The 24,415-nt window shown below is 40.9% G+C and overlaps 6 protein-coding genes across 16 annotated transcripts; 3 read left to right on the plus strand and 3 right to left on the minus strand.

Annotated features, from left to right (window-relative positions):
• Positions 1 to 730: 730 nt before the first annotated feature.
• On the plus strand, positions 731 to 14,803 carry LOC111604967 (putative mediator of RNA polymerase II transcription subunit 26). 10 transcript variants are annotated; one of them, XM_023323254.2, is made up of 11 exons: positions 5,272 to 5,312; positions 5,376 to 5,778; positions 7,267 to 7,438; positions 7,500 to 9,686; positions 13,076 to 13,398; positions 13,460 to 13,524; positions 13,580 to 13,651; positions 13,719 to 13,823; positions 13,898 to 14,059; positions 14,126 to 14,275; positions 14,358 to 14,803. In XM_023323254.2, the coding sequence occupies exons 2-11, from the start codon at positions 5,527 to 5,529 to the stop codon at positions 14,551 to 14,553; spliced, it is 3,684 nt and encodes a 1,227-aa protein (XP_023179022.2). In that variant the 5' UTR covers positions 5,272 to 5,312; positions 5,376 to 5,526; the 3' UTR covers positions 14,554 to 14,803. The 10 variants fall into 10 exon arrangements, with proteins under 10 accessions (XP_023179019.1, XP_023179023.1, XP_023179024.1 ...); XM_023323251.2 differs by lacking the exons at positions 5,272 to 5,312; positions 5,376 to 5,778 and adding an exon at positions 731 to 975; XM_023323255.2 differs by lacking the exons at positions 5,272 to 5,312; positions 5,376 to 5,778 and adding an exon at positions 731 to 975 and having other exon boundaries at positions 13,076 to 13,389.
• A 1,542-nt stretch (positions 14,804 to 16,345) lies between these two features.
• LOC111604812 (3-oxoacyl-[acyl-carrier-protein] reductase FabG-like) lies at positions 16,346 to 17,355 on the plus strand. The gene has a single exon (XM_023323033.1). It carries the CDS (start codon positions 16,507 to 16,509, stop codon positions 17,275 to 17,277), a length of 771 nt encoding a protein of 256 aa, XP_023178801.1. The 5' UTR covers positions 16,346 to 16,506; the 3' UTR covers positions 17,278 to 17,355.
• Positions 17,356 to 17,514: 159 nt separating this feature from the next.
• LOC111604811 (uncharacterized oxidoreductase TM_0325-like) lies at positions 17,515 to 18,420 on the minus strand. Its single transcript, XM_023323031.1, has one exon. It carries the CDS (start codon positions 18,323 to 18,325, stop codon positions 17,552 to 17,554), a length of 774 nt encoding a protein of 257 aa, XP_023178799.1. The 5' UTR covers positions 18,326 to 18,420; the 3' UTR covers positions 17,515 to 17,551.
• A 132-nt stretch (positions 18,421 to 18,552) lies between these two features.
• Positions 18,553 to 19,531, minus strand: LOC111604848 (uncharacterized oxidoreductase TM_0325-like). Its single transcript, XM_023323081.2, has one exon. It carries the CDS (start codon positions 19,488 to 19,490, stop codon positions 18,717 to 18,719), a length of 774 nt encoding a protein of 257 aa, XP_023178849.2. The 5' UTR covers positions 19,491 to 19,531; the 3' UTR covers positions 18,553 to 18,716.
• A 243-nt stretch (positions 19,532 to 19,774) lies between these two features.
• LOC111604843 (60S ribosomal protein L13a) lies at positions 19,775 to 21,317 on the minus strand. The gene is made up of 3 exons (XM_023323075.2): positions 21,231 to 21,317; positions 20,591 to 20,831; positions 19,775 to 20,215 (listed from the first exon to the last, which is right to left on the minus strand). The coding sequence occupies exons 1-3, from the start codon at positions 21,249 to 21,251 to the stop codon at positions 19,860 to 19,862; spliced, it is 618 nt and encodes a 205-aa protein (XP_023178843.2). The 5' UTR covers positions 21,252 to 21,317; the 3' UTR covers positions 19,775 to 19,859.
• An 80-nt stretch (positions 21,318 to 21,397) lies between these two features.
• Positions 21,398 to 23,559, plus strand: LOC111604845 (DPH4 homolog). 2 transcript variants are annotated; one of them, XM_023323077.1, is made up of 2 exons: positions 21,398 to 21,840; positions 22,948 to 23,559. In XM_023323077.1, exon 2 carries the CDS (start codon positions 22,948 to 22,950, stop codon positions 23,518 to 23,520), a length of 573 nt encoding a protein of 190 aa, XP_023178845.1. In that variant the 5' UTR covers positions 21,398 to 21,840; the 3' UTR covers positions 23,521 to 23,559. The 2 variants fall into 2 exon arrangements, with proteins under 2 accessions (XP_023178845.1, XP_023178844.1); XM_023323076.1 differs by lacking the exon at positions 21,398 to 21,840 and adding an exon at positions 22,793 to 22,890.
• The last annotated feature ends 856 nt before the right edge of the window (positions 23,560 to 24,415 follow it).

The following is a 24,415-nucleotide window of genomic DNA, read 5'->3' on the forward strand; positions in this document are numbered from 1 at the left end:
TAAATTCAATTAAAATTACTTCATTACCATTATGTATTATGGAGTGCATCATAGAGAACGAAGCTAATTTTTTATATATTTTATCACTTTAGTAGTTTTAATTTATCTAAGTAATTTCTGAAATTAATTACTTTAAAAGAAAAATAACATATATATTTTTAGCATATGAATGCGCCTCAAATATCGTTGAATGTTAAATGATTATGGTTATTATATGAAAAGTTATGCATGGAGAGCAATATTTTTTTAATAAATCACCAAAACTCATCAAAAATGATTTGTTGTTCTCCTTTAAATTTGGCGCCGTGGACACTTATGCCCGCAACTGAGTTTACCCGTTTACGTTTGAATTTTTGTAGTAGCGCTGACATTGTCCATTGTACATCGATAACGACCAACACATGTCTGCTGCGTATCACTATCGATAAAGTTGAAAAAATTCTGTGCTCTAATGGTTCTGTTTTTTCTCTGGTAAAACTTATCAGGAGGAAGCACTAAATATCGGACACAATAGCGGTTAAGTTTAAGCTTAGCACTTATTTAGCAGTTTTATTTTTATATCAACTGTAATAGCATACAAAAGCCGTCTTACGATACGATGAATACTATAGGGATCAGTATTAAATGGACAAACATAGTTGCTCAGAACTTTTTACAACTATTTTACGCTCTCATGTTATTAACATGCTATAAAAATGCTATTTCTACAGTTGTGTTCTTCTTCTGCCCTGCGTCAGACTTCAAATTGTAGCGGCATTTTTTCTTCTAGCGTGTTGTGCTGATAGTTGTGAATTGTGTGAATTTGTTTAAGTTTCTTTGTTTTTTTTTTAATATAATCGTTTGCTTTCATTACCATACAACTCCGATGATATGGAACTAAATGGATCAGATGCTGTAAATAGCCAACAACTGAATTTGAGCCTCGGCAGCCGCTCCGTACTAAAGGAGCTCAATACAAACGATGGCGGCGCAAAGGTAAGTTAATTAATTAATCAATCAGCGTTGCCTTACTGTGCTACATGCCCACTGATAAGTGGGCGTGCCGTTCAAAGAAAAATAAAATAAAAAAAGCCAGAAGTAGCATTCACTTTCCACTACAGATTTATACATATGTAAGTTAATATGTAGATCTGTGTGTGCCTCTACGCATGAGTATGCTTGTATTAGTGTGTATGTGTGTGTTTGCACTGAGCGAGCTCTGCATTTTCTGCCTTTATTGGCAACAACGTCGTTTTTGCATTTTGGTGATCGTTGGGCCTCTCGAAAATGCCGTCGCTCGCTTCAGTTGTTGTTGTTGCTGTTCCTTCTGATGCTTAACATTATATTTCGCTTGTTTATATACCCTTCTCAGTGGATCAATGGAAAGGGTAGTTTGGATTAAACGTAAATGTATGCATGTGTCAAGCGTATCAGAAATGTATATAATATACAAATATGTTTCTAATCTCGTCATATTCGTCTGTTTGGAATATACCCTAATAAGTGGATCAACAAAAATTGGGTATACTGTGTTATACAACATAATATACACTGGGTTATACACCATAATTGATATAGCTATATTATTATAGTACATATACCTAATTTGGCATACTTGCTTCCAATTTGAACTATGTTGAATCTTTCAGGATGCTCCAGAATACAGCTGCATATAATTTTCTATGCTATTCCAATACTCTTGACAACAGTCTGACATTGATAAAATTCGGCCTCTGTTAATGACCTGTTAATGTTAACGTCACAGTTCTCTGCGCTCTACTTCAAATTGTAGTGGCATTTTTTGCAAGGTTTTGTGCTAAATTTAATATGAATTGTTGAAGGTATACATATATATATATATGTATATATATTTTTTGTTTACGTTTGTACATAATTATCGATTTACATTACTACTGGCGAGGGGGCGTGCCACTCAAACAAAACTAAAATAAAGCACGATTAGCATTCACTTTCTAATACACATGTTTGTGTATTTATGTATATACGTTTGTATAAGCATGTATATATGCGTCCGTGTATGTTTGTATATTCACTGATCGCCCGCTCTGCATTTTGTGCTTTTATTTGGCTTCGCTTTTGCATTTCGGTGATCGATGGGTTGCGCCCTGAACGCTCGCTGCAAACCGAAAATGTCGTTGCTGCTTTTCTTGTTGTTTCTCCTGATGCTTTACATTGCATTTCGCTTGTTTATATACCATATGAGTGACGCAATTCACAGGGTATTATGATGGATGAATTCATGAGTAAGTAATATGTCTTTCAGAAATATATTCTGTTCAAATACATATTTCTAATCTCGTCACATTCATCTGTCAATATACCCTTAAAAGGGTTTCAACAAAACGGGTAAATAGTGCTCATGGAAATGTATGTAACAAGCTAACTAATCTTGTTAATCTCAAATTCATATATGTTTTTCTATTCAAATGCGAAATTCGAACTCCGTTATCAAGATTAGATTCAAGCCTAGCCATGGGCTAACTGATAATTTCTACAACTAGAGGCATACTGTACTGTGCCACATACCAGGGTATCTGTCAGTTTATCAACATTCGGCTAGATCACTTTTACTTATTATTATGGCTTGCTGTCGCTGCTGCTACTGCTGTCCGCTGTTGACGTTCAGTGCGTTCTACAAGTCGTGGCGATCGGACGTGGAGTAACGCGCAATATATATTTTATATATACCCTATACCCAAATGGGCAACAAGTCGGGCAAACACTTGAAGTCCAAGGAGCCCGCAACGCTGGATGTGGTAGGCAAAGTGCGCAAATTCCAAATATATATATTCAATATAGCAACATACATATATGGCTTACATTCATCCATTAATTGTGCCCGTTAAAACGGTAATTTGCCATCTGCATTTGACATGCTCAATTGTCTATGCCGGACAACGTCCAGATGTGCCAAAAATTAATATTTGTATGTACATACATAGATAATGAAATAGCTGCTGTCCGAGTCAGGGTCTGGCTATATGCAGCCTGGTCGCACCATATGCTTTCTGATGGTTTCCTAGAATCTGTAGGCGTTTTATGACATTTGGATTCGGCTTTCATTTGTTTGCCCCATTTTGGATGCATCTCTGGGGTAACTTTCTTGGCATGGCAAAGTTCATTGACAACTCGCTAAAGATGATTTTTGTCGCCTCCCCCACATGAAATGCTGCCTTTGCTGTTGCTGCTGCCGTTACTGTTCGCATTTGTTTTTGTCTATTTATAGGTTAGGTTCAAATTGCCTGCACCCTACCCTGGCCCGTCTCCTCTTCTTCTTCTATATGCCTTTTGGCGTCTCGTTGACTTGTTTTGCCCATTGCATTTTGTTTTGTTTTGATACCCTTTACTTGAGCAAATATGGTTATATAAAATGGTATAAGAAGTTTGTTTAAAGACATCTGAAATTTAGTACAGTTATCGATTATTAATCTATAAATCTATAAATAGAGAAATCATTTAAGAATCGATTTCATAAATCATTAGAATTCATAAATATTTATTGATATAATTTGTTTGCCTCAACTGTTTACAGGGTATTCCACAGTCGCCAACATTTACTCCAAGCATTTTTCGCTGTTGGTTGTTTATAGTTTGCGGCTTGACTGTGTCTGTCTGTGCCGCTGTCTAATGTTGCACTTAAATACACTGTAGCTGCAACTGCAACTGCAACTGCAACTGTGAAATGGGAACTTCTAACTGGGCATATTACTACCCATGGCTATATCATATCGCGTCACCTGTCACGCATTGCCAGCTCCTCTTGGCGCGTCATGGCTCATTGTGTGATATTTGGTTTCTCTCAAAATATGCAAAATCAGCAGTTATTCGGTCGCTACGGCAAGGAGAAGGGTGCCCAGGTGGCTGCTATGTGGAGCACTTCCTCAAGTGCACGATGCGCAACAATGGGCGCTGCGGGATTGCATGTCTGCATGTCTCTTACGGCTGTCACTTGGCATCCACATGGCGCTTATACAGGGTGTTTGCCCCAACAGGGGTCTAACGAACGTGGCTTTCTTTCATTAGCCCAAGCAGCAGTGCCCTATTATTGCGCCCTCCTCTCTCGCGCTGTAGCTGTGTTCTTCTCTTCTCTGCTCAGCTTGTTTGTGGTTGCATTTTTTCGTTTTGCATTTTGTGGGTTAGTTGGCGTCGGTTGCGCCTCACAGACGGTCGCATTGTGCTGCTCCACTCGACTGTGCCACGATCAATAAATTGACTGAAGGAGCAATTAACTAATTGAATTGCATCCACAAACCCACACGTTGCGAGTTAAATGATTATCCAAAGATCGAAGCAGATTAGGGATCAACTTATAAAGTGAACACTAACTGCGTTCAGTAATCGTTAGGGAAAATTGACTCATATATGTTGCTATATAGCTCTATGTCTGATCTATAGCAAAAGAAACTTAAGTCACACTAACGATCAGTGAAATGCATTGTGTTAAACTATTGAATCATTAAAGTTGAATCAAAAAGTAACAATCAGTGATCTTCATTCATTTGAAAAATATACAATATATATATTAGTATATATTTCCTACGATCCTACGACATAATTTGATTGATTACGAACTGATCACAACTAAATACAGTTGATGCTGACCAGAGATCTATCATTTTATTCTTTCAAACAATAAAAATGATTTGAGGACATTGTACAACATAGATCACTAATCGGTATTTACTGAGATCAAGAAAAGGCTACAGACAAAAAGATATAAAAACTTAGTGAATCTTAAAAATAAACCTAGATTATTAGAGATTAGCTAATCGGAAGAGAGAGACAGAGAAAGGCAGAGTGATAGCGCTATAGGCGACAAAGAGAGTACCTTTGAGGGTTGCGCAGAGTGTAAACGTTGCGATCGCATTGTGGATGTCATTCGAATAAACAGCGATGCGGCTCTCGCTCTCTCACATACACCCATACATTAACACATGCAGCCGTCGCAAGGCGAATTGAAACGAAAAAATATTTTTAAATTGATTTCAAACAACGACACGGAACGTGAAAGACAAGACAAACGAGAGCGGACGACGCATTCAAATCGGATCTATTATTTAATGATGAGCACAGAAAAATCAAATATTTTTGAAACACATTGTCTGAGTAGTAGGCGGCGATAGTGGACCTCTAAAATACAGATATTACACAAGTAAATACAAATATATACATATATTTGTATATATATATATATATATGTATGTATATATATATATATACGAAGAGGAAACGTTGATTGTTTACCGTTTGTGGCACGCGCAGTGAACCGTAGTTCGTACCGAGCAAATCGTGCGTGGAGAGAAAACTTACGCGTAAGGAAAATACTTTCACACACAAATGGATTTCCTATCGAATCTCATTAAGCGACCAAACAGCATTTCGCTGCCTGAGCCAAATCTGGTGGCCGAGGCCGACGCGAAGAATCCGGAGAGGGAGGTCGATCCCGACTCCAGCTCGAGTTCCTCAAAAACTGTGATCAGCTCTAGGAACTTGTCACCCAGTCCTAACTCACTTATTACGTTAGCCATGAATCGTTGCTCCATCGACACGGATCTGGAGAATCTGTTCGATTCGGCTGCCCAGGAGTTGAATAGCCTTGAACAGCAGCACAATAACCTAATTGAGCATGAGGACGCGGTGCCTGTGTTATGTCCAGAGCCCAGTGACAACCCAAGCTGTGCAAGAGAAACCATCAAACAGCTACTCAACGAGATTAATTTCAATCTGGATCAAGTAACCGCACGTGAAATGGAACATTTACAGGCTATGAGCCTAGAGGTATGTGTGGAACGTATGTGTATGGGGAAGTATTGGGTGGTTCATTGGGAACATTACAGTTGCTCAACGCTCAGCACTCAGGTCTGTGGGCCAGTGTTTGTGGAAAATGATTGGTCAATGTAATACCAATCTATTTTTTAATATGTGTGTATCGTGAGTTGAAAATTAATATCCAATATAAGCGGTTGATCAAGGGGGTTTGTTAAAGTTGTCTGTAAATCAATTTGTAGCAATTGCAGCCCTGCGGATTGTATCAAATGCAACCCACAACTGTATGTTTCTAGAAACCACAAATCTAAAGTATTATACTTAATAATATGTGGATTCTATTCATATTGTAAACATCGCGATTGTAAATTGTATAATTCGCGCAAAGCAAAACACGAATTTGTAAATTTGTCTAATGCTAATGCCCAGGCGCACCCCATTTACAAATCACCTGACTACCTCCTATTGCCTCCTCTTCCATTGGGCCCTCCAAGCTGACTTTAACCTTGTCGCTTGCAATTGCTCTAATTAAATTTCACTTGCATTTGACGAGCCACAAGGCCTTCCAACAACGGACATCGCCGCCTGCAATTGGAGGGAGACGTAGCCACACGCCTCAGATTTAATTTCTATTAATTTTATTTTGTTTTTGCATAGCGCCAAAGAGCAGATGACGCCAAGCGACCCACTTACCCCAGTCGCCTCACACCTCCGTCATCCCCTCCACTGCCCCAAGAGCCAGCGCCAGAACATTATTCTGCCTGCTTTTAAAGCTAATGACAATTGCTTGTCGGGCCGGGGCAACCGAGCGATGTGATGGGCACTTTATATGTTTGTATGTGTATCTGGGTGCGTATGTGTGTAAAGTAGGTGTGTCGCTGCCCCTAACTTGGTCAGCTGTGGGTAGCATTATACGGTTTGCTTTTAATATGATTATTTGTGTGTCAATAGTATTAGCAAGTAAGTTAAGCACCAATGCGTTCCACTTGTCTATATGAATGTTGTGGAACGTGAATGTAAAGTATATTTAAATAGGCTCATCATATACCTTATAATTGATAAATAAATTTGGTATTATAGTGGAAGATGGGAAGTCGGTTTGTTCACCGTTTGACATTTACCTAGACCTGCCCGGATCATGTCCTATTTTGGTCACCAGCTACGCTCTGTCAAATGTGGGACATGCCTTCGGCTCTACAGGGCAGCTGCTTCTGCTGTCGCCCATGAATATCGCCGGCGACATCATAATGATCATAATCGTGATGATCTTCACTTTTTTTATTTTTAATTAGTTTTCAACTTGTTTACGTTTTGCTTGCCAATTCTTCGGACTACGTATGCTGTCCCTGCTGTTAATTTATTTATTTCTCATAATTTGTCTTCGTCTTTGAAAGAGTCTCTCAAAGGCTCACGCGATGCGCAAAATGTTGCATATATTCATTTTGAATTCAAAGCATAGATTAGTTATTCCTTATCTATTTTTTGTTGTATATGTTTCAGTTGAGTCCGCTGGCTGTGAAGCCGTCTACGACAAGGCACAGCTTGGAACAGCAGAAGGCTCTAGTGGCGGCGATGCGATCCACACCCCAGCCGGATACGCCAAATAGGGGTCTACCCGAGTTCGATGAGACGCAGATTCCTGAGCTGGCGTCTCTCAGCGCCGAAATGGAAGGTGAGTGGGTTAGGAATGCAAAAAGAAGCATCTTACTGTTAACGCCTCTTTCTTCCCACAGCTGAATTAAAGACGGATGTATGTGCGCCCACGCTCAGCTCCACGTCGGCTAAGTTGGGCGAACACGATTACAATTCCGATTCGGATGTCTATGCCGAGTGCCTCTCACTGAATAGTGTCAAGATCCTGGCGGATCAGTCAGAGCTGGAAGCTTACTCTAGCGCTTTAAATGAGGTGCTGGAACAGCAGTTGTCCAATGCGACGGCCACAACGCTGGACAATACGCTTAGCGAGGCGAGTACTGCTCTTAATGATAGCTGCGAACCCATGGATGTGGATGAAATTAATGAAACAATGGAAATGTTAAAGGATGTACTGGCACCTGAGGATCATCAGCTGCTGCAGCAGCAGTTCCTAGAAGGCGCAATACAGCAAATACAAAATCAACAGCTACATCAAATGGCAAAGCAACAAGAGCAGCACGAAGTGGACAATCTACAGCAGCCAAAACAGGAGCAAACTATGCAGCTGGAGGAGTCTGTGCCCCAACTAGATCCCATTTCAGTTACCCCGCCTTTATCCGTACAGCCCATCCACCAAATTGTGGAACAGTCTGTGCAAACAGCTTCAGATCCAGACACTCAAAACTTGTCCAAAATAGAAAATAAACCTACACAGAATAATCAATCGGAATCAATAGAGCAATCAGCTCCTGCGGCTCCATTGCCCGCAGTACAAACACCCCCTAAAGCTGTCTCACCAGTCACTTCTGCAATACCACAAATTGAGAACCAATTGCTGGAAGAGTCCGAACCAGAATCGGCTTCAGTTCCAAAATCCCATATAATACAAAACACACCAGTGCTGCCATTATCGCCGCCCATACCCACGCATCGCACAAAGACAGCTGAAGAGTTGGAGGAGCTGATGGCCTTGCAGGCATATGCACAACCAGATCATGCAGATACTATAGATATAGAGGATGATTTGCAATCAACCAAGGCCATACCCATTGCCGCTATTGTGCCCAAACCAAAGTTATTCCCGACGCTTGAAGTGAATATAAGCGACTCATCGCAAGGACCGTGCTCAGCGCCTACATCACCCTCGTTCCCAATTAAATCGCCCGAAGAGTCCCCAAAACACTTTCCACGTTCGCCGCGTGCACCGGCCGAGCCAGAAGAGATGCAGTATCTGGAGCGTGCGATCATTGAGCCATCCGTTGATCAACAGCAATGCCTAAGCGGTGTTATAGCCAAATTGCCACTACCCATACACTTGACTGTAACGGCGCCCAGCCCAGAGAAACCGCAGCAGGAACAACAGCTAAACACTACTATGCCTTTAAGCGGAGGGTCTCCACTTAATGGCACCTTTGATAATGTCAGTTCGGAATTACCTGAGGAAGCTGTTGAAAGTTCATCTCGTCGCACGTTCGGCGTACCACTCGATACAAGCGTGGAACGGCAGCGACGAACTTTCTCAGTGATAACAGATCACCCAGACGAGCACGAGCAGGAGAAACCTAATCGGCACAGTGATTCCGAGGCATTTCACATCAACCAAGAGGATAACCACTTAAATGCCACTTATGGCATGCCGTTGCACGCAGCCCCGGCAGAGCAGCAACGCACCTACTCCGTGCAAGATACACAGAAAACGGAGCAGCCAAGCATGCGGAAGACATTTAACATACAACAGGATGCTTCGCCCGCAATGGAGGCCACTGAGGAGAACATCATGGGTAACGAATTTGAGGCCATGGATATAGATATGTCGCTGCGCGTGGATACTAATTTAGAGCAACCTACGCAATGCAATGATTTTGTCGCACAGCTGGCTGAAGCTCAAGCTGTGGCACTGCCGCCGTCGCCGTCGCCGACATTGCCCGTACAACAACATGTCCAACAGCAACAGCAGCTGGAACTAGAACATCGTTCCTCTCCTCCGCTACCCGCCCAGCTCAAGCGTCCGTCCATCCACTCAGATATGCCAGCCAATACAACTGTTGTGGTCGAGGAGCAGAAGCTGTCTGTGAAGGAGCTGCTCAGCGCAGGCAATGAGAAGGATGATGTCTATGTAGAGCACTTTGGGGCCATGTCACCTATTTCTGATGAGCTCTTTAAGCAGCCACAATGCATCAGCACTTTCACCAAGGGCAGCAGGAAATCGTCTGTCCCAGCCAGCGTACCCGAAGAGGAACAATTCCATGATGCAGAGTTCCAAGATGGAGCCAGCAACAATAACAGTGAGTAACGAGCCGTCAGAGAACGCAATTCTATAATATTTGCAATGCATCCGGTAACCAAAAAATGCCCTCATACTCTTTAGAGATGAGCACGAGTTGATCTTAAGTGATAGGTGTGTTCCATAATTTAATATTTATTTAGAGTATTATTAACACGTCCCGCCAAACCGTACTTGTGTCACGTCCTGCTCTCATCTCTAGATACAGTACTTATTCAATAATTGCGTACCCCACTTCCCTCACTCACACATTCTTCGATGTAATACACTACTGTTATGTTCGTGACCTTAGCTCATCAGCTGGCTAGGCGTGGGAGATGGGGTTGCCACCTCGGTTTTGGTATTTGAACTTGAAATGCCTTGGGCCGAGGTTGGTTCATTTGCATGTACCGCTGCCCGCATGCCTAGGCAGCGTCTAACTCTAAAAATAAATCACGACATGCAAGGCAATGAACCTGAACTTCAGTAGTGCAACATAACGGCATTTAAATAGGAAGGGAAGCAACAACAACATGCCATCAATTAAGCGCATAATTTTTGACTGCACCGCAGCTGTCTGCATGGTTTTGTTGTTGTTTTCCTGCATTTTAATGCTGCCGCTGAACTTCGAAAATGCCGCATTGCCCCTTCGGTCGCTCACTCACACACACAACACAGCTAATCAAAATGTGTGCACGTTTTTTGTCTTCCGCCCTCACTTCGCTCCCAATCTGGCAACTCTCTTATTTACACTCACGCGCTCTCTGCGCATTTGAACCCTTATCAGTATGCCGTAATCGCCACAACAAAATAAACGTAAATTGTCTCCACTGTGACGTCACGGTGGCCAATTGATGAACTGTTGTCTGCCCATCAGTCTTTCAGTATGTTGGTGTATGTGCCTCTGATGAGCGCATTTATATTTTTGGCTAATTAACGAAAGGCGTTGCCTAATAGGAAAATTGCTCATACGTGCAAAATAATTGATTTTATGAAATGAGTTTTGTCTATTTCGAGACTTAACTTAATGTAGCATTGATAAATTCATTTTCGAATTGTGCGCAGTTATCGTTATCGCTGACTAAGGAAATGCAGCTCTGTTCTATGAACACAAGAAGTGCATATCGATAGAATGTCTCACATGTCAAGTTGGAAAGGGGGGCGGCAAATACAGTAAGCCCCAGCTAATACCGAACAATATAATCGAATAAGGAACAAAAAACCTTCAAAGAGAAACAATTATTCTGCCGGTGCATATTTCTAAATATTTATAGTTTCTCTTTAGCGTATTGCACCCGTACATTTTTGTTCTCACTCTCAGAAAAAAATACAGAGAGAGCATTGGAATCTTGTCTAGAACTTGCCCATGCACTTTTACTACGATAGTCAGCAAGCCAGCCCCAGAACCTACAACGTGTACACAACACATACTTGCACACATCCACATTATTTTACTCTCATCATATGGTGAGTCTCTCTCTTGACGCTGGCGCATCGCACTTGCTCAATGCATACGCGTCACTGTCACACACTCCAGTCAGAATCCAACTTGACTAGTGCCTCTCCGTGGGCTCTCTCTGACTCAGTTCGTGTCAATGTGTGCGACTGTATGCGTGCGTGCGTGCGCTGGTTTTCTTATTGGCATCGGAGAAAAGTAAGCATATTAGCATTCCATTTCAGTTAGTTTTCAACTTTTGACGTTGTCGCCACAGACTCTTCCCGCGTCGCACAGTCGCTTAAAAAAACAACGTCGTCTACGCCTTTCATTTTGTGGAATAATTGCTAAATAGAAAATGTAATTGGAAATGTTTAAGATAAAAACCAATATTTATTGTGTTATCTGTAGTTGGAATATGTTTGCGCTACGTTTTCTCAGTGAAATTTGTGAAAATTTAACCATACGTTAAGCAGCTGGCCACACAGCAACAAAAATAACAACAATAACTCTCGCAGTTACACAAAAGTGTCAATGACAAAATGCGAAAGAAACAAAAAGAAAAAAAAAACAAAAAGCATAAATAAAGCCACAAGCTGAAGACGTAGACTTAAGTAAAAAGTTGTATTTTTTCACTGAGAGCGAGAGCGTAAAAATTGATTGTGCCTGTTTGTGCGAGGGAGAGAGATTGTGTGTGAGTGTGTGTAACTGTGCAAGTGCTAGTTGTTGTATATGTGTATGTGCGTGTGTGGGCGCTGCGTGGTTACGATTAACATTGAGTATTTTAATAACTGTAAAAAATCTTGCAAATGCGAAATATGTCAAGAAATAAACGGACACACGCAATTAAAAAGGCAGCGCAGTGTAAAGAGTCTTCGCGCGAGAGCGATATCATGCGCTCGCTCTCTCTCTAGGCATTCACTCTCTTTAAAGCCTTTTACTCATGTTGGCTCTCTTCTCGCTTTGTGTCTTGTCAATGCATCAGTTTGTCAATTGGTTCGCCGTACAAAAACAAGAACAAAATCCAACCCACTTCCCTAGGGCCTTCATACTACGATTGCAGAAAATGACTCACAGGCCGTAATTGCGGCTTCGGGTTTTGTTTTGTTCTCGAAATGTATTTGGCAGATATTATCGTTATATTCTAGTTGTTTTGTTTTGCGCCCTTTGCAGTTGAGTGACCTGCATTCTATATGCTATCGATGTATCTGTGTTTTTCTAGGCCTGCCCGGGTTTCGCCTTTTACTATTTTTAAAGCTGCTTCCAAATGACATTTGTTTATGTTGCGGCGCATGTTGTCCGATTTAATGCGACACACCTCGCATTAGGGCAGCAGTAGGAGAGGGGTGCCTACCCTATAGGGTAGGGCACACTTTGAGTCATTCTGCAACTTATTTAAATATTTTCGATGTATGCGTCGTCGTCATTTTCCTTCCGCTTTTGTTTGCAAAGGTGATGCACAAAGAACAAGAGACGCAGAACAGATTTCAGATGCTTGTTGGGCATTAGGCGCTACACATACACAAATAGTGCGGTACATTGGCACAGGGAAGCGTTATGTTAAACAACTAAAAATAAAAATATGATAAATCTATATATGTTCTATTAATATATTTTCAAATATTTAAAAAAGAATTAAAGTGGTAACCTCGATACGTCTTGTTGATGTAGCTGATTTAAGTCACCTATGTCTCACCGCCTTTCTATATAATAATTGTCATGTGCCCTGTGTTTTTTGTTTTCGCTTTATCTGCGCGCACAGATACATAAGTATTTATAAAAAAATACGTCATATACTGTGAGAGATCCTCAAATATGATATAATATAATAATGTTCTCTATTTATGTATAATATTCATTTGTCAACTAACTTTTGTATTTATCTATTCTCTTTTTCATTGAACAACAACAATATGCACGTGCATGCACACATTACTGTCACACACACGATCCACATACACGTTCCACATACACAGTTATACTGAATTCATCTGATTTCGATTATTTGTACACAAAAGGCAGCAACAATGCGCCCGTCGATCGGAGCTCGTTGCTTTTGAAATTTGATCCGTTGCTGGGTGCTCCGGTGCCAGTGAATCAGTTGCCGCAACAAGAGCAATCACTGCTCAACATACTCAGCAACAACAACAATAATATAATACGTGCATTAAGTCCCACATTAGAGGAGCACGAGACAAGCGGCAGCAATCACTCATTTGCTAGCGAATCAAGTGCCAAATCAGCCGCTGGACCTCAAAAGGAGTTTAAACCGCCAGTGGATAGATCAAAAGTGAGCTGCGTATGTTAATTAGTTGTCAAGAATTGGTAATAAAACTTTAAATTGTATATCTTACTCACAGAAACATGCTAAAATGAGTGTGGACGTTATCGATAACGATTGCAACAAAACCTTCGAAAATTCAAGGTAAGCAGCAGTTTAGTCGTGTGGAATGTATGTGTAATTCTTTTATATTTATCAGCTTGAACTCGGAGGAAAAAGCACACAAGTACCACGATATGGATGAACTGGAGAAGAAAATCAAAAATGAAGTGTAAGTAGGAAATGCGAAATCTGAAAAATTAGTTTTAATTGGAACAATATAAAATATGTTCTTTTAGCACCCGCTCCGAGGACATTGAAAAGAAACTCAAAGAGGCCGAACAGCGCGAAGAGGCGCTGGTCAAACGGATTACAGAGAAGGATAAAACAAACGCAAAACTCAAGTGGGTTATATCTAAATCATATTCGACTTAAAACGTATCCACTAAATTTGCAATCCACACACACTCACCCACAGCGGCGTCATTGAGGCTTACGAGAAAGCAATTGCAGAACTTATACATGACAAAGAGCAATTGGTCCAAAACCATGAAAGGCAAATGCAGGAAGTGCAAGCAGATCGCGATGCCAATTATCATCACCTAACGTCGCTGGAAACGACATTCTCTGATCTCCATGTGTAAGAAACAATAAAACCCATAACTCTATAAACCTCCATCTTAATTCTATCAATTGGTAACTATAGTAAATACGAAAAGAGCAAGGAGATGACCGCACACCTGAAGCAGATCGAGGAGAATCTGCTGGAGGAGAAGAAAAAGTCAATGGATAAATTGCGACAGCAGGAACAGCGATATGAGCAAATGAAAAGCCATGCCATGCAGCAAATGGAAATGTATGTAAATTTACAATAATTAGCTACTCGAAATATTAATACAACCTCTCTCTCTCTCTCTCACCCTCAATTTACTTGATAGTGCCAACAAAAAGTTGGCTATCCTTACAAAAGAGCACACAGATGAAATGAAAAAATTGAAAGCCTTACTTAAAAAGGAGGAAGTTTCGCGTATCTCGACGGCAGAGCAGTTGCAGCAAAAATCAAGGGAGAACGCGGATCTACTTAAGATATGCGAGGAGCTTATCTATGATAAGGGACAAGGTGGTAGTAGTTAAACTTCACCCGAGTGGATTAATTTGCGGCCTGAATGTATTTTCTATATATATTTTACGCTGTAAACGCGCACACATACATACTCACATACACATACACACACACATATACACACATTTTTTATGGCATGTGGAACGCATGTTTGTCGCATGTTCATTCACTCATTCGCGTACTATCTCATTACATTTTGTAATTTTTGTTGTGTGCTCTCGTGAATTGATTGAGAACCTCATATTAAATCTCAATTCTTAAGCTGTCGTCTATTTTGAACTGGAGGATTCGCCCCAAACACTTTGTCTAACTATCCATATATATGTATATTATACTATTTCTAGATTTTTAGTTTACACACAACATCAACAACAACAACAGCAGCAGCAGCAGCAGCGGCAGTGCACTAAGCTGCAAATGAGTTCCACACACAAGTTGAAATCCACACACTCGCCTTACTACTGGGTGTTCGCCTCCCCCCTCCTCAAAATGTTACTAATTTTTGTCGAATCTGCCTTTTGTTTAAGTTTCATGATATTAATATGTTATTTGCCGAAAATTCGAGTCGATTTTCATGGTAAATATCAGCTGATACTTTTCCCTAAACACACACACATACACATACACACACTCTGAATTGTTTGTTGTGTTTTATTAAATTATGGAACTATGAAAGAAACTTGGCAACAACTAAAACCGAGAAACACACATAGCGTACGCTTGAGGCGCGCCTTTATTAATTGTTTAAGTTTAAAGTTAGTTTAATTTAAATTAAAAAATTTGTAATAATTGTATTAAGCTTAAAGTTCTGTATTACATAATAGTACTAAAACAAAACAAGGCATAGAAAAAACCATAACGAATCATTACAAAAAAAAAATATTTATACATTAAAGAAAAAATTAATTTTTTGTTTTAATTACAGCTTTATATGAATTTTCATTTGCTATGCACTATGAGTGGTTGCCTTAGGAAAGCAATAGTAAAATTTGGAAGGGCAGTGTGTGTTTTTAGACCGCCTAACCAATTCCCTATGTCTTTGCCCAATGCCATCCACAAATTATTTCACGTACACACACACACACTTAGATGCTTTCCAGGCATAATCCAGAATCTTATATTGTAACACGCTTTGTAGAGACTACACCGCCTCTGAGAACTATAAATGAATTTTACTTCCATTTATGACATTTATTAAGACGTAAGAAATTGACAGAGAAAAAAAAACAAATTACATTAGAATGTTGTTAAAATACACAAACACCACTCCACACACAAATAAAAAAAAGAATTGTATACAAACATTTGTACCCAGTCCATGTAATCGAATAATATGCTACTATACCAACATACATATATAACGGTATACATATACTATATATTTTTCTAAAGTTGTAGCAATCATTAACACACGCGCTTTAAAACAAATTGAAAACCCTTGAGAAAAAAAACGCAAATACGTTTTGTTGTTTGAGATTTAAAATAATAAGAGGAAATTATATATATCAATGCGCTGTAAAAAATACACATAATAAATAGTATTAACGACATGATGGCACATTATTAATATGTGCAGTGGCATGTACATGTAAAGGTGATGAACAAGTTGCATAATTAAATAAATACAAAATATGTACGAGTCATTTCTAAACGAATTTTTATTTTTCATGTTTACAACAGAAAAAAGTTATAAAGGTGGCAGCTCTGCCGCTCGCTTTATGGCAACAATTCGCATACTGCTTAAACACTGATCTGGCAGCTTGTGTGTTATCAATGCTGTTCTATGTAATGCACTGTGGCAACGCTACTGCCAGCTGATCTGCGATCTTGAACTGTCCTGCTCTCTCGCTCTTGTTATCAAAAGAAAACAAAACAGCTTAACAGAAAATAAAAGTTGCGGCAGATGCGCATTTGAAGCCAATCAAGTGCTTACATAATCTAATCAAAAGCTCACGCTTAACGTCATGAATTTCGCCGGTAAAGTTGTACTCATTACGGGAGCCAGTTCCGGGATAGGCGCTGCCACAGCCGTCAAATTTGCCAAATACGGCGCTTGTTTGGCTCTCAATGGACGCAATGCAGATAACCTTAAGCAGGTGGCGGAGCAATGCAGTGCAGCTGGTGCCGCCGCACCAACGCTCGTTATCGGCGATGTCAGCAAGGAAGCAGATACGGAGCGTGTGTGGCAGCAAACACTCCAGAAATATGGAAAATTGGATGTGCTAATCAATAATGCAGGCATTCTAGAATCGGGAACCATTGAGAACACCAGCCTGGAACAGTACGATCGCGTGATGAACACCAATCTACGTGCCATCTATCAACTGACCATGCTGGCCACACCAGAGCTCATTAAGACCAAGGGCAACATTGTTAATGTATCGAGTGTGAACGGGATTCGCTCCTTTCCCGGTGTACTCGCCTACAATATCTCCAAAATGGGTGTTGATCAGTTGACACGCTGCGTAGCCCTGGAACTGGCTGCCAAAGGCGTGCGTGCCAATTGCGTCAATCCCGGCGTGACGGTCACAAATCTTCACAAACGGGGCGGCATGGATGAGACGACATACCAGAAGTTCCTGGAGCACTCGAAAAACACGCATGCTCTGGGTCGACCCGGCACGACGGATGAGGTGGCTAATGCGATAGCGTTTCTGGCCAGCGACCTGGCTAGCTTCACCACGGGTCTCAGCTTGGCTGTGGACGGCGGTCGCCATGCCATGTGCCCGCGTTAACCACGAAAAACACGGGACGAAAATTCAAATTTTATGCATTTATTGTGTGATCGTCTAATAAAGATGTCTAAACGAAAAGCGACTTACCAATCTCAACTATCGAGATCACGGAGGCTCGCGTGCATTAGGCTTTAGGTCCAACCTGTCTTTGCCTTCGGAATGCCTACCATTTGAATCCCAAATAGTTGCCAATTTAATCAAATTAGATGCGTTAATATATATAAAAATAAATGCTGTTTATTTAATTCATATGATCTTAATTTGTGTGTTGTGCTTAACGAGGGCACATAGCATGACGACCTCCATCGACGGGCAAATTGACGCCCGTTGTAAAGCTGGCATCGTCGCTAGCAAGGAATGCAATAGCAGCGGCTACTTCTTCCACATTGCCGGGGCGACCCAGTGCATGCGTTTCCTTGCAGTGCTCCAGAAACTTTTCATAGCTTGCATCATCTAGGCCGCCACGTTTCTGGAGTTCCGTGATAACGACACCGGGATTAACAGAGTTGACCCGCACGCCCTTAGCAGCCAGCTCCAGAGCAACGCAGCGTGTGAATTGATCCACGGCTGACTTGGACACATTGTAGGCGAGCACGCCGGGAAAGGCGCGCAAGCCACAGACGCTGGACACATTCACAATGCTGCCCTTCGTCTTGATTAGCTCCGGTGTGGCCAACATGGTCAGCTGGTAGACCGCACGTACATTGGTGTTCATCAAGCGATCGTACTGAGCCATAGATGTGTTCTCTATGGTGGCCATTTCAATTATGCCGGCATTGTTGACCAGCACATCCAGTTTGCCGTATTTTTTCAATGTTGCTGCCATTATTTGCTCTACATCCACCTCTTTGTCCATGTCCGCTTGCACCTGCAACGCCGGCGCACCACCTGCCGACAGAATATTATCCGCCGTTTCCTTTAGTTTCTCCACATTGCGACCCACAATGACCAGCTGACCGCCCAGGCTGGCCAGATGTACTGCAGTGGCCGCACCTATGCCAGAGCTGGCACCTGTCACAATGATTACCTTGTCTTTGAAATTTGGCATATTTATGCTGCAGCAGGTGGTGGGACTGGCCTTAATAATGGTTCAACCACAAATGATTCGCCCACTTGACATTGACGTTGTCAGCAGCGCAGAAAGCCGATAAGAATCCATATCGATAAGCTGCGACAGTGTTGCCGATCGAGCAAAAAGTAGCTAAAATTCAGCCCCAGCTACTACACAATTAGATATATTCAGGTTTAAAGTTGTGAAATTCAAATTGAGTTTGAGTTGATAACAAGTTTAATTAATAAACCACAATTGATATTGTTGTTCACACTGGTGTGAAGTTTGAATCGTGATTACAGCTGCTAATTGAGTTGTTTATAGCGAATATTGTTTTTGTTTTAATAAATGCAAAAATATATTTACTTATATGTTGAAAAATACAAAATTAACGTGGGCACATGGCATGCCGGCCGCCATCTACGGCCAGGCTAACTCCCGTAGTAAAGCTGGACGCATCGCTTGCTAGAAAAGCAATCGCGGCGGCCACCTCCTTCACATCACCGGGCCGCCCCAAGGCGTGTGTGGTCCTCGAATGCTCCAGAAATTGTTGATAGGTAGCCTCGTCCATGCCGCCGCGTTTGTGTATTTCAGTAATAATCACGCCGGGATTAACAGAGTTCACTCGTACGCCTTTGCTAGCCAGCTCCAAGGCGACACAGCGCGTGAATTGATCCAGGGCTGCCTTGGACACATTGTAGGCCAATACGCCGGGAAATGAGCGTATGCCATTCACGCTGGACACATTGACAATGCTGCCCTTGGTCTTAACCAGCTCTGGTGTAGCTAACATGGTTAGTTGGTACACAGCTCGCATATTGGTGTTCATCACGCGATCGTACTGACCCAACGAAGTATTTTCAATTGAGCCTCTTTCCAATATTCCAGCATTGTTGATCAACACATCGATGCGTCTGTGCTTGGCCAGCGTAACCTTAATAATTTGCTCCACATCCGCCTCCTTGTCCATGTCTGCCTGCAACTGCAGTGCAGCGGCGCCACCGGCAGCAAGAATATTATCCGCTGTCTCCTTTAGCTTTTCTACATTTCGGCCAACAATGGTCAGCAGACCACCTAAGCTAGCAAGATGTACAGCAGCCGCCGCTCCAATGCCAGAGCTGGCACCGGTTACAATAACTACTTTGTCCTTGAACGTTGACATCACGAAGGGCGAAACAAAATGATCTACTGGAGGTGATACCGATAACTAATTAAAACGATAACATTTCATAACCAAATGATTTGGTTATAAAAGCTTTCTCCAATCAGCTGCGCAAAGCTTTTTATTATTATTAGCAACTCAACCGCTTGAAATATAAGCAAGTTGCACTGCTTTCGTAATATCAAACAAATTTGCACTGCTTTTGTAATATCAAACAAATTTGCACTGCTTTCTCAATATCAAACAAATTTGCTCTGTATTCGTAATATCAAACAAATTTGCACTGTTTTTTTAAACTTAGATGTTGTTTTTATTCTCTTTAAAAAAACCGCTACGATTATGCTGCTCGTATTGTTGTGTGGACGCTTCTTAAGCCTCGTAGCCGTATGATTTGATAATCTTGTTGAAGGGTTCAGCAGCCTTGGCAATGTTCTCGCGCGCCTTCGCCGTCAACTTCTTCATCTCTCTGTTGTGCTTGAGGGTGATGCGGAGCTTGGATTTGCGCTTACGCTCCAAACTCTTGATCACATCCTGGTAATGCCAGCCTACCTCGTGCGACAGACGCCCAACCATGCAGTATTTACGGTCAGAACGCAGGGTCAGCACGCGCATAGCAATGGGCACAACGACACGACGACGCTTGTCGTAGGGCGATGGAATACCATCAAAGACACGCAGACGAGCGAGAGCAGCCTGGCCACGCTTGGTCTTGTGTGGGATCATGCCTGGAATGCCAAAAGAATATCTTTTAGTCAAATATTTAAAAGGCATTATACAGAGATAACGTAATTAAACGAATCAGTTAATGATTGGTTACACGATTTCTCGTTCAAATAATGTAGGTAAGATATTAATCATCATGGTAAGAGTTGAACCTGATCAGTCAATGCTACACAAACGTACCTGAAATACAAATAACAATAATTAGTAAAGGCTCATAGCTTACAAATAGTATTATAGAATATTTGACTTGTCTGCACTCAGTTCGGGTTTGTTTACATGGATTTTCTCTATGTTCAAATAATGTAGGTAATAAGTTTTCCACATCATGGTAAACAACAATCTACGAGGTTTGACAGAGCCATATGATCATAACGCACCTCGTACAGCCTTGTAGAAAATTCTGGATGGGGCACGGAAGTGGAAGGGACCACGAGCTGGGTTAACGTTGCACCGTTTGCGCAAATAGGCCAAAAACTTAATTTTGTTTCTGTAGAAGTGACCAGAAAGGTTCAGCTCCTCGCAACGTACAACAGCCACCTTGCCGCCCTGCAACAGGTACTTGGCAACCACGGAGGCCAGACGGCCAAGCAAATGGCCGCGTCCATCAATAACAACGGTCTAAAAATGTAACAATAAAAACAATTACTTTTTTACCACAAAAAAATTGGGTTATGTTGAGCGACAGGGCATAAACAAATGTGTGCAGCGACAGAAAATACATAAAAATTCGATTTTACACATTATTTTGGATCCAGAAATGGAATATAAACCACTCGCTCCTCTCATGCATTTATCCATTTTCATTAGCACTTCCGCGCCTGCCATTTTTTAGGCTGCTATTGGGCACGTGTACACGAACACAAGTTTTCTCAACTAAAAACAACGCTACATCGCAGTTAAAATCCACAATAATGCACATTTGTCTACAGCACATAGTTTAATTAACCTTTTGCACACATTTGTAACATTGCCCCATCCCGCAAACATATTTTTATTTGCCAAAATTATTGCACTTACCCTATTCGTTAAACCAGTCATGTTTAAGAACCGCACGGAAAGAAAGCGGAAACTGCTTTGACAGCTCAGGCGTCATACGGCAGGGTTGCTTTGGGCTATTGCATAGAGACAAATGCTACTTGCTACAGGTATGCAATAGATATTGTTGTCAATTGTATATTATCAATTAATATCTCTGTTGTATTTTGACGTATCTTTGTGTTTTCGGTGTATGGTCACACTGCTGAAAGATTTATTCTTAGGTGTATTTTTGACGGCGGATAAAGCGGATCGCTCGCCTCTCGCGTTGTCAATTTGTTTACAATAAAACTAAATGAAACGAAAATATAAATAATTATTTATTGAAAACGTGCTGCCAAAGGTTGGTAATGCAAATGTAACTCGTGTGTGTGCTTGTGCGAAAAGTGTGTTAAGCACACAAAGATCTAAGTAAAGTGTCTTGTGAGCGTGTGTAGGTGTGTGCTCGGATTCTGCTCAGTTTGCCCCAAAAACCAAAACAACAAATAAGCTATAAACCAACGGGATCAAAAGCAAAGCAGCGACGTCGGCAGCAGCAGTAGCAGAACGTCGACGCTTTTATTGTCGACAGGAAAAGTCAACACCTTATAAGGCAAGTCTTTATTTTATTATAAATGTAGAAGCGCAGTGTGGTGGGCGGGGGCAGGTTTGCATTGGCATACAAATGTTATTTGTGTTTGGATTTTTCTAGCATGCCGACAATGTTGCTTCATAATAATAATAATGAATGATAACTCTTGCTGTTTAATTAAATGCAATTCACAAAAACAACAACAGAAGCACGCTATTCATAAAGCTTTGTGTTCTCTCTCTCAGACACTCTCCCTTGAGCTGACCCGTTTAACTATCTTTTGACGTTATGCCTTTCCCTCTGTTTTCGGAGGCTCAAGTTTTCATCCGTCTTGTGGTTTACTTTTTCCTTTTGCTAATTTTTAAATTGGGTCAATGCATGCGTCGGACAATTTACTTGTTTTTCTTTTCAGCGTTCTCATATGTATTTTTTTGCTTTGTTGGTTTGTTGTTGCCGAACCAGTTTCTTAACCTTGTTTCCTCTCCAAGTGCAATTGCCGCTTGACTCTTGCTTTTTGACAATTTGAATGTTCTACTTTTTCGCGACAAAATTCGGTGAGTGTGCTTGTGTGTTTGTGTTTGTGTTGCCAGTGACAACTTAAACGAACGTTGGCTTCATAACGGCATTAATGAGATTTGCTGAATTATGTTCAGTTAACATGCGACGGAAAAGAACCAAGACAAAAATAGAAAATGGAATATTTTTTTGTGTCGTCGATATAGTGAAATTAAATGCGTGTTCTACGCTTAGCAACACTCCTTATTCTTCGGTCACAAAGGAAAATGATGACTCCTAACTCTCGCATACACACACATATATATATATATATATATATATATATATATATATATATATATATATGTATTAGTATAAGCGCATGTGTGCATAGCATGGACGCGCAGTGCTTTTAAGCGGATTTATAAAATTCCAATTAGAGTGTTAGCGATAAAACAGAACAAACAGCTGATCAGCTCATTGCCATTGCCAGTAGTGGTAAACGTTACGATTTGATGCGGTGCTGATTAACGCGCTAGAAACATGTGAAACAACAAATAAAATTTAATTCTAACTGTAAGTATTAAATATATTTATGTATATAAATTGGTTCGATTTCATTTCGTCTTGCAGATGTCAAACTTGAACTTCTATGAACTGCTTAATGCGAACGCAACGGCAACATTTGAAGAGCTTAAGCGCAATTATAAACAATTAATACTACGATGTCATCCCGATAAATTACAACAACAAGCTGTAGATGTAGCTGTAAATGTAACCACGAACGAGAGCGAACCAAATCGGCAGAGCGACAGCAATTTCAATGCGATAAATGAAGCCTGGAATACGCTTAAAGATCCCATAAAGCGTAAACACTATGATGCCGAATTATTGCAGTCGAAGTTTGAAACACACAATAATATCTATGCCACTATAACGTTAAACGACATGCACAGCACTCGAGTCGAAATGGTTGAAGATGACGAGGAGGGGGATGAGAATGAAACCGACGCAGACAAAGAGTCGGCGACAACAACAACAAAGTGGAGCTCGGCCTATGCGTACAATTGTCGCTGCGGCGGACAATACGTGCTGCTGGACGATGAGTCACAAAGAGAGCAGCAGCTGAGGGCAAGTGAAATGATTGTCGAGTGCAGTGAATGTTCTCTAGTGATAATTGTGAAACCAGACGCGAATATATCATAAAACTGTAATGCCCATACATTTGTATGTAATAAATTGTAAAACCAACTTGCGTACCGTTCCTTTATCATGCCTTACAAGAAAGAACAATAACAATATTGATTTCAGCTATCGAATTAAGCGCTGATTGTTGTCATCGTTAATCGGTTTCTTGAACCTTGGGCCATGCGAGTCGTTTTGATACGCATGCAAAACTGGTTGTATCGTGCATACTTAATGCCCTTCCTTTCTTTTCACTTCTTGTTGTTTGCCCAACACCAAACCACACCAAATGATGTAATATTTTCGTATCGTGTACACATAATTTGGGATTGCAGTCACTGTCAACCATTTTTCATTTCCGTTGTGCAAAATAAATGTCTTTATTAATGCTGTTTATGTCTTTGACGCGTGTGAATTGTCTCCAGGCGTTATGTGGGCCACATTCAAATTGCCAAATGCGATAAGGCCTAGCCAAAAAAGAGAAAGAAAGATAATACTGCTTCCCCCGCGTAAGCAAAATATTGCAGCTTATGCGGGTTAATTTATGTGCGTGTTGCCCCACTGTGCAGCTGAAGTGAAGCTGCTGTAGAGATAGACATAATTTCATAGCACTTTGCACCCAGCTGCTTGAAATTAAATAGTATTTTTAACAGAGCAGCAAAGTTTGTTGACTTTGTTCTGTCGATTCGTTTCAGTTTTACAAATGGCAGCAAATAACAATTCCAACGGTGAACCGTTACCTCAACTAAATCTATTTGAGATATATGTACATACACACATATGTACAAACATATAAGTTATTTATACACATTTAAGCGGCTTTTATGTGTATGTATTTTAAAGTAATTACTGTCAAATATTTTTTACTATATATTTTATTTTGTTTTTGTCTTTTATTTATTTTTTTTGTTGAGGG

This window comes from Drosophila hydei, unplaced genomic scaffold (assembly GCF_003285905.1).
Source record: "Drosophila hydei strain 15085-1641.00,03,60 unplaced genomic scaffold, DhydRS2 tig00000063-arrow-pilon, whole genome shotgun sequence".
NCBI lineage: Eukaryota > Metazoa > Arthropoda > Insecta > Diptera > Drosophilidae > Drosophila > Drosophila hydei.